The 9,636-nt window shown below is 31.0% G+C and overlaps 2 protein-coding genes across 4 annotated transcripts; both read right to left on the bottom strand.

Annotated features, from left to right (window-relative positions):
- Nucleotides 1–1,471: 1,471 nt before the first annotated feature.
- Nucleotides 1,472–5,906, bottom strand: LOC110632644 (probable ATP synthase 24 kDa subunit, mitochondrial). Its single transcript, XM_021780938.2, has 7 exons — nt 5,740–5,906; nt 4,717–4,810; nt 3,780–3,924; nt 3,219–3,329; nt 2,735–2,881; nt 2,290–2,412; nt 1,472–1,789 (listed from the first exon to the last, which is right to left on the bottom strand). The coding sequence occupies exons 1-7, from the start codon at nt 5,776–5,778 to the stop codon at nt 1,726–1,728; spliced, it is 723 nt and encodes a 240-aa protein (XP_021636630.2). The 5' UTR covers nt 5,779–5,906; the 3' UTR covers nt 1,472–1,725.
- A 1,112-nt stretch (nt 5,907–7,018) lies between these two features.
- LOC110632643 (ras-related protein Rab7) lies at nt 7,019–9,060 on the bottom strand. Of its 3 annotated transcripts, none has more exons than XM_021780935.2 (7): nt 8,648–9,058; nt 8,458–8,484; nt 8,034–8,133; nt 7,804–7,950; nt 7,639–7,719; nt 7,409–7,554; nt 7,019–7,338 (listed from the first exon to the last, which is right to left on the bottom strand). In XM_021780935.2, exons 1-7 carry the CDS (start codon nt 8,707–8,709, stop codon nt 7,266–7,268), a joined length of 636 nt encoding a protein of 211 aa, XP_021636627.2. In that variant the 5' UTR covers nt 8,710–9,058; the 3' UTR covers nt 7,019–7,265. The 3 variants fall into 3 exon arrangements, with proteins under 3 accessions (XP_021636627.2, XP_021636628.2, XP_058006359.1); XM_021780936.2 differs by having other exon boundaries at nt 7,019–7,329; nt 8,648–9,047; XM_058150376.1 differs by lacking the exon at nt 8,458–8,484 and having other exon boundaries at nt 8,648–9,060.
- Nucleotides 9,061–9,636: the final 576 nt, after the last annotated feature.

Raw genomic sequence — 9,636 nt, 5'->3', positions numbered from 1 at the left:
TATCACACCTCTCTCCCAAAATCCTATAAATACCCCACTGATAAAAAAAAAAAAAGAGGAGAAAAAGAAGAAAAAAAGAAAAAAAAAAGGAAGGAGGTGGAGGAGAAGACAAAAAAAAAATTAAAGAGAGGAACAACCAAAATTCTTTTAGTTCTTCTTTCTTCCTAGCGATATTTCTTAAAGGGCATTTGCGTGAAGCTTATATGGAGTTAAACGGGAGTAAGCCAGGGATATCATTGCCATACTAGAATAGAAGACCATTTTTTAAGAGTAGCTTGCCCCAATGGTAACTGCATTTACCAACAGGTAAGTAGCTCTAGACTTCTCGAATAACCATTAGCATGAAATTATAGTAATAATAGAACTTTTATTTAATAAATTAAAATTAACTTTGTTTTCAATTTAACTGACTTTTGCATATAATTAATTTAAATAAATACTTTGTAAATTAAAATTAATCTTGTTTGTAAATTAAACTAACATTGACATGTAAAATAAATTTGCATGATAGAAATCTTTATTAGGTTGTGATTGTTTGGGCCTTATGTGATATTAGAATAAATTACACATGTACATAATTAACTTAGTTTAATTATCCTTAGGGTAATTTTTTAAAAATTAATTAATTATGTTAAATAGAAACGTAGGGTTATTTAAAATTGAAATTTGTTTGTAAATTAAATTCTCAATAATAAATTAATTTTAATCATATGGTAAATATCATTTAAATAATTAGCAACCCTATAGACAGGAATTATTTGTGCATGAAAATTGTGTGTAAACAATAACCCTTTGTGAATTACTTGCGTATATAGGATTAAAATTGTATTTTTTAGGATAAAATTTAATAAAGGAATAATAAATAAGATTTCTATAAACATTAGTAAAAGACTAGCACTCGAATCAACGAGGTTAAACCAAGCATAAGGGGTGCCTAACACCTTCCCCTTACATACCCACTATCCCAAACCTAGACATTGGGCTATGATAATGACGATTATGGAAACTCTGCAAGGAATAAGTTACCATCCATGACCCTCGAAAGAAACACTGAATATGTCCCGATTATTACCCGAGTGACGACTCCTGTCTATCTATACCTTCATGGCATAAATCCTTAATACCATGATAGTGTAATGGGAAGACGATACTTACCAGTGGTTTGATTCTATTAGGATTCTATGAAGCGCATATCTAGGAAATATTGAAAAGGTGATACTTAAGTGAGACCATTGTAACTCCACCATCTTTCCTTTTCCTGGGCATTACCTGATGCATTTTATATAATTCTAATGAATGATATTTTGCCTCACGCCCCCCTCCCCACAGGGATATAATCCACTCAACAGCTACCTAGCACCACGATCGAACTTGCTCTTCCGAAAGCAATTGGAATAAGCAAACACCCACGAGCAGAAGAGGAGATTTTCGAGGTTGAAAATGACACCACAAGGCTGTTGAATATTAATCGTTAAAGAGAACTTCCTGAAATATCATTTCATAGCAAAAGCAGCGACAAAATATCTCCAGCTCTTCATTTCAATTAAATTGAATACATAACAGCAGCACAATATCTACTCAGTTGCTGCAGTTGTAACTGCAATCCTTTTTATTATCAAGCAAAACAGATGAGGTAGTCTCCACATCCTATGCAGGTTGGCCTCCTTTGTGTCAGACCAGTTGTTTAACATCAAATCAAAACCCATCAACAAGCACTGCACATTCTCAAAGGAAATTCCGGATATCCAAAGATTTCACATCCACCGTTGCCTCGTCCTTGAATTCTTCCCTGAAAAGAGCAGAACGCATATCAATAACAAACTTCATGCAAAACTTTTTCTATCTACAACATGTCGAACCCAAATTAAAATGCCCTAGGAAAACATCAACATACTATCTCAATGATTGTCATTCAGAAAAGTGTATATCAAACTTTCAATATTTGATATCTAAACATTACTACTTGATAGAGATGTAGTTAGATGTTTATGCTTTGCTCGTAAGCAGACTTCTTGCCTATCATTCATCAACCTCACAAAAGCTACAGACCGTAACTTTTTCCCATGAGAAACACTTAAAGTTGATTCATCCAAAGACATTGTCTTCAGTCTCAGACCAAAAACCTCATAACTAAATTTAGAATTATGAAGGATCTTCTAAAGGCTTTGTAAGGAACTCCTTTCTTTTAGTCAAATACTGACATGGGACCTACATCAGTTCAATCCCAACCTGCCTACAGAAGTATAGGTTGATAATAGAAAGATCATAAGCAAGGCACCAAAAGCATACCTCTTCTTTTGGGCTTCCATGGCCTCAAGAGCATCTTTCTTCAGCTCCTCTAATTGTGCTTTGGCAATTTTGAGTTCTAACTCTTCTTCATACTTTGGAAGATCTTCCTTGCGAATTCCAAGCCTGATAACATGAATAGCGAAGATATAAAGCTCCAGCATAAGGAAACCTAAATTCTGGCAACATCATAACTCTAAATAAAACCAAAAAGTATAACAGCATTCATTAGCATGAAACCACAGGGAAATGATATAAAATGTGCAGGCAACAACTCATTGAGCTAGCACTCAACAACACTAAATAATATAGGGAATATAATTTAGTGACTAGTCCTATCCTTTCAGATGGAAAATGTAAGTCTCATATGAAAGATAAAGCAAGCCTGATCATAATACAACATAATAATAACAAAACAAAATAAATTCCATTGGTTAATGATTCTTACTTCTTATTAATTTTATCAAACTCTGTCATTAGAAGAGCCATTCCTTTCTTATCACTCCTCATGAGAGGTTTCTTGATTTCCTTTTCAACTCTCTCCAAAGCATCCATCATCATAGCTTCTGCACCAAGTTCATCAGTGAGACCTCTCCTGCAGTGGTAAAAGCCCACATTAATTACATAAACAAATGGGAATTGGGAAAGGCAATTTTTTATGCTGGAGAATATAACTTTCAGGTTTGCTACAAACAAAAGCATTGGAAACGAAAAAAAAAAGAAAGAAAAAAAAGAAGCTAATACCAAATACATATATGGCAGGTCATAAAAAGGAATATCTTTTATCTTCATAAACAAGATATAGGGGAAAGAAATTGTTAACCATGTTCACCAACATCAATGATGCATGAACATAGATGTGAAGCCTAAATTGCAACATCCATAATATCTAGAACAGGATAGGAAACAAATTTAAAAAGGACAGTACATACTTAATTCGTATTTCCTTCAATGTCAACAAATATGTCCGAGCATCTGGAATATCCTTAGTTCGTGTCTCGATAGTGTGTTTTATTCTCTGTGACTCAGAGAACAAATCAGCCCTGCAGGAAATACAACATTTAACTCAAATACTCATAGTACATACTTCAAGAGCAGTTATATAATAGCAGGAGCCAAAGGCATACAGAAAAAACATTAAGGAGATGCTAATCATGGAGATGTTATTCTAAATCTGTCTAAAATAGAATATTGTGATTTCTAGTCAATCTCAAATATTTTGTACTAAACGAAAATAATATGTGCATTAATTACAGAAAAAGAAGGAATGAAAAATTTTAAAAAAGGAATTAGTAGCAATGTCTTGTGCTTATATATAAAATATCCTTGCCATTTTACAGAATTAGATTACGGGAAAAGGATGCTAAACATAGAGATATTATACCTCAGGAGAAAGCCAAGAAACTATAATAACATGTATTTTAGTTCAATTTTTATTTTTTATAGTGAAAGAGAGATGGTAAGGGTAAAAATTAAGGGAAAGATTTGTTTACTTCTCTCTAATTGTCTTCATGACCTTCGCATATTGATTCACAGCAGCTGGATCATCAGGATCTATGGTGATCTTCTCCTTCCTAAGTATTCCAATGGCTGTCTCAAATTTCTTCTTGACATCCAGAAAGATGTTCTTTAGCATCTCTTTTCAGCTCAAATACAAATAATTTATCAGTAAATTATTAAAAATCATCAACACATACTTTTATCGGAAATAAAATGCATTTAACACATCAAATATATAATAGTTAATCATCGATCCATCAAAGAATGAAGACAACCACATGTCTTACTTTTTCACTAAATAATAAAGGTATGCTCATCACAAATCTTTAACATCAGCATCTATAGTAAGATTCCACTCAAAAAAAAAAAAAAGAAAACAGCAAGATCCAGTCAATTAGGCATCTTTAGAAAAACAAAAACAAATAAATAAGAATAACACTGACCTTAAATAGCTATTCTTCCATAACCTAGCTCACAATGCAAATATGCAGCAAGCAAACAAAGCATATTTGATGCATGTAACACAAAAAATGAAATAAAAAATTCATGCACAAACATCTCTGTAAAGGAAGAGTGATTGAGAGCACAAAGCATTCTTTGTGCAAGTTCCCATATCACCTAGGCACAAATGCAACTGCAAATATAGACCAAGGCAAACTAAAATGTGTTTTTCAAAATGTTATAAAAGTAATAGCAATTCACAGCATGCAATTAAAAAGTCTAAAAAAATACAAAAACAGTGAATAGTTAATCTTTAACATAAAATAATGGGGTGTTGTGGAAGTGCAAAACCTACCCAGCAGACCCTTTCCAACATAAAGAGATGGGAATTACTGGAATCACAAGATACAAAACTTTAACATATCATATCAAATTTTATAATATGACACAAGCCCCATTAATACTGATGAAATATTTGCATTTACTAACCATCTCCCTTAAGAGCTGGAGGTTCAGATTTTTTGGCAAAAAAACGGACTGGAATAACATGCTTCTGCTGCAGAATGACTTGACTGCCATACAGCTGTATAATTCCAACAGAAAAAGATGTTGAAACTAGAGGAACCAAATCAAAATAAAAATTAAAAAAATCATAATGATAAACATAAAACACGGTGCTTCCCCAATCAGGATAGAATCTTAAGAACATGAACGAAAATGCCAATAACATCTTATCCAACTTAGATTAAAATGCAGTATGTTTTGTACCCACCTCTGCTTTGTTGATATCACCATCAAAGTTTCTTTCCAGGATTTTGTATGAGAACATTTATTTCAGGTTTCACATTGCAACTCAATGTGAAATCAACCACACTAGTTGCAGCATACCCAATCAATCATAGTTATTTAGTAGAATATTTATCATATTGGTTATGCTAAGAATGGCAGTGAAGAAGACAGTAAAACCACAATAAAACTTGGGTGGACCCAATTCAGTATTCTCAGGAACAAAGCATGGGACCATGATTTAAAACTACATACAATTGTTTCCCCCCAAAACCCAATCAAAGTATAAATTTCCAGTGACAATCTATTCATTTCAGAGTTAATTCCATTTTACCAGCAAATACAGCCATGTTCAGAGCCACCCACTATAAAAAGTTCATAACATCAAACCCTCATGCATGTACATATTAATCCCATATTATCAGTGCAGACCAAAAACACCAATACACATGATCAGATTCATTTCCATATCTAATCTATTAAAATCAAAATCCAAAATTCAAAATAATAACAACAATAACATTGTATAACGCAGCCACTTTGACTTAGATTCGGCATTTCTCTTAGTTCCACTTAATTTTTCCTCGGGCTGCTGTCATTTTCTCGGAAACCAAACGAAGGATAAAAGGAATCGAAAACAGTGAGTAATAATTAAGGGAAATGAGCTTATGATTCGATGAACTAAGGGATGAAAACGTGGATAAAGAGAAATTGATCTGAAAATACCTGTTTGGATCTGGATAGAAGACGTGAAGTGAACGCCATGATCGGAGCTTAGTAGTTTTTGTTCTCTTCTTCTTCGATCTCTATATTTGTTCGCTCGCTAGGGCTTGGGCCTGCGTTTCTGAGGTATCTATCCATCCCTCTGTTTCAGCGTGAGAGACTGTGTCTTTTCGATGAGTACGTCTGCCTTATTTCTGCACCGTTGGATCTATTGGAGATAGATTCCCAGTGCAGTACCTAGACCATTACAACCAATATAAAAAGAAAATAATATAATTGTATGATTATTAAAATTATTTCTTGAATTATTTTTCATTTTATGTGAAAATAATATAATTTAATTTTTTTAATAAATTAAACTCTTATATTTTTCAAAATTACTAAATCAAATTATAAAATAAACTAAATCAAAATTTCAAATTAAAATAGTTTATCTTAAAATTGAGAGTATCTATTTCCACAACTTAAAATGCCTGGGCCACAATTTAAATAAAAAGAAATCCTAAAATAACTTTAAATATTAATTATTTATAAATAAAATAAAAAATTATAACAATCTCATTTCAAATTGCTTATATATTTATATCTTATATTTTTTATCATACCTTTTAAAAGATAGTAAAATTTTGAAAAGGTTTTAATTAAATTAAAAAAATAAAAAATTTTGTACTTTTATTCTTAATAAATTAAATATTTTATATTTAAATTAACAATCAATTATTTGTTAAATAATTTACTAATATTAACAAAAATCTAATTATTTTGTGGGCAAACAATTTTTATAATAATCTTAATAAATTATTTATTAAATTGATAATAACCCTAATAAATTAGGTTATGGAAATAGATTCTCCCTTAAAATTTCGGTTTTAACTTATAAGTGACTTACATTTAGCTCATTTATTAAACTCTTAACTTTAAATATGAGCTTGACTCATTAAATTTAAATAGTTAAATTACTAAAAAATAATTTAATAATTATTATTTAAAACTTATTTAATAATAAATCATAATTATATAGTTATACATTTTGCTTATATTTTTAAATTTTGCAATTATAATTATTTATAATTTAATTCTAACAATTATTATTATTATTATTATTATTATTATTATTAAAGGGAATAAAATTATTAGGATTTGCATCCAGATCTCCTGTAGCACTCAACCATAGGGTTGCTGGATCAAAGGCGTAGAAAGCCGTTGATTGGTTGATGGATTATTGTTCACATTAGCCATATTTGCTGGCATGACAATCACCAATTGCTGGTCAATGATCAGCTAGTGAAGCTAGAGTTCATCATAAATATATAAATTCATACAGATAATTATTGGATTATTAATGCAGATTTATTCTCACTTGAATTTGATTCTCTCCTTTCAAGAATTACAAATTAAACAATCAGTTCGATCTTAAAACAGCTCCCAATTGCCAGTTAGAAATCTTAATCCAAAAATAATAAAAGAATCAAATCAATGAGAAAATTGGAATTTAATTTGATGCTTTTATATGTATATTTGATCCTTTCTCAGCATGCACATCCTCCTCTTTGTTCAACTTCTGATACAGTTTCTGATATACCCTGGAAGTATCTGCAGGAACTGATCATAGATTAGGAAACAAAACAATCAATCTAACAGTTAAGAGTTTTGATCCCTAAGGGACACTTACATGTCATGTTCATGTTCAGTAGCTAGTGCAGTTCTTGCAACGCATAGAAATGCTTCATCCACATTATAATTCTCTTTTGCTGAGGTCTCAAAGTAAGGTATGTTTCCCTTGGAAGCACACCAGTCTGCAGCTTTTTTCTCTGAAACCTGCACACAAAATGTTGCTTTAGTCTGCTTCCATAACTTCAACCTATGGATTATTAACATTGAAAATGCAATTTGCATTTCTACCACTCGGCTGTTTCCGCCATCTAAATCGATCTTGTTTCCAAGTAATATAAAAGGTAACTCATCAGGATGGACTGGATCTGCCTGCCATAGACAAGAAAATTGTCGAGGACTGAGTATACAGATGGACTCTTTTTACCTGCCTCAATGAAAGGAATTATCATATACCTGTTTGAGGAACTCTTCATGCCAATTGTTAAGTGTTTCAAATGATTTAAGAACATTCACATCATACACAAGAACACAGCAATCTGCTCCTCTGTAAAATGCTGCTCCTAAACTCTGAAATCTCTCCTGACCTGCTGTATCCCATATCTGCCGTGAACATTCATGATTAATATTATATCAGAAAAGTTAGAAATTTACTGCAATATATAGGTTTTGTACAAGTTACTCACTTGCAGGGTCACCAGGTTATCATCAACCTGTAGTTCCTTGGTGACAAAATCAGCACCAATTGTAGCTTTATACTGTTGGCTAAATTTCTTATATACATATCTGAATTAATAAGCAGTTAAAGGATGGATTCTGAAGGCAGCAAACTCAAATTCTGTGTATGAAAACTTGCATATTTGGAGGGGGAAAATGTAATTAAGCTGGACTAATAATTAGAAAATATTCACTGAACAAGAAATTGAATAAGGTCAGATATGGCATTATTTAAGAGCTGCACCTATCACCAGGACATTAGCCTGCTAAAACTTCCAAGAAATAGAAACAACATCAAAGAAAATGAATATAACTCAAAAGAAGTGGCAAAATAAATTGAGACTAGTAAAACATTTGAAGATTTTATTATTATCATCATCATGTAATGGATACTGATTCATCAAGGAGGTCTTTCCCACCCTTAAAACATCAGGAAACAAAACCAAAAGGAAAAAAATAAGTAAAGAAGAATTTCTCGAGAACCAGACAGAAAAAAAAAAAACAAATAATCAAACACTAGAAACCAACATGTGAAAAACAACAAACAAGAAGAAAAACGCAAGGGAGTACATGATTTGCATACCCACTATCACCCAGAACAATGACCTTAAGCAAAGCTCTTCTCTTGGTGGTGGAAAGGTCCATGATGACAAAGAAAAACTCTTATAATCAGAGAAGAAAAGCAGCTTAATTTTACTATTAAGTATCTATATATTTAATAATATACTAATTTCTTGCAATCTAAGACGGTAATAGGAATCTGAAAAGAAGTTGATGAACAGGAAAGTATGGAAAAGGAAAGAGAAAGACCACAAACAACAACAAGAACAGTGATTTAAAGAAAAGGGAAGGTCATTTTCGAGGTGGGGTCTTGATTCTTCTCTATTTTTCTCCTTTTTTTTTTTTTTCCTTCTTTTTCTCTGTGTTATGAAAGATCAGAGTGAAAGTCATGTGAATCCTTTGACAACCCCAAAGCAAAAGTTAGGAGCCAGCGAAGCTTAATCTTCAAACTCAGTATTTTTAATGTATGAATTTGTTGGTCTATACAATTTATTTTTTATGTAATTATTTCTCTCGTTGACTTCCTTTTGTGCCTTCTTCGTGCTTACCGCCTTCTTCTTTTAAAATAAAATTTATTCAATGATTAATATCTTATTTTATAATAAATAGAAATTTAAATATTGACATTTTCTTTTAAAAAAAAGGCCAAAAATTAATTAATTAAATTTTAAATTTTTATATAATTAATTATGAAAATTTGATTGGATTCTAACTGGAAATTTAAATAAATAATTTCATAATTTTAGTGGTAAACTCAATATTACAAAGCCGAAACACCATTTAATATTATTTAAATATAAAATTTAATAACGATTAGTGAAAATTAATTCGAGAATAATCCTGACCGTAATAAAAAAAATTAATTATATTATTTGACATGATTATTTATTTCAATTATATCAAATAATCCTATAATATTATTTTTTTTAATATTTTAATAATTTATTTTTTTATCCCACCCTTAAATAATTTTATTAATCTAAAATTAGTTAAAAGAAGAAGAGAAAAAAA

Source organism: Hevea brasiliensis, chromosome 7 (genome assembly GCF_030052815.1).
Source record: "Hevea brasiliensis isolate MT/VB/25A 57/8 chromosome 7, ASM3005281v1, whole genome shotgun sequence".
Lineage (NCBI taxonomy): Eukaryota > Viridiplantae > Streptophyta > Magnoliopsida > Malpighiales > Euphorbiaceae > Hevea > Hevea brasiliensis.
Note: the sequence above shows the minus strand (reverse complement) of the source record. Positions and strands in the feature narration are given on the sequence as shown.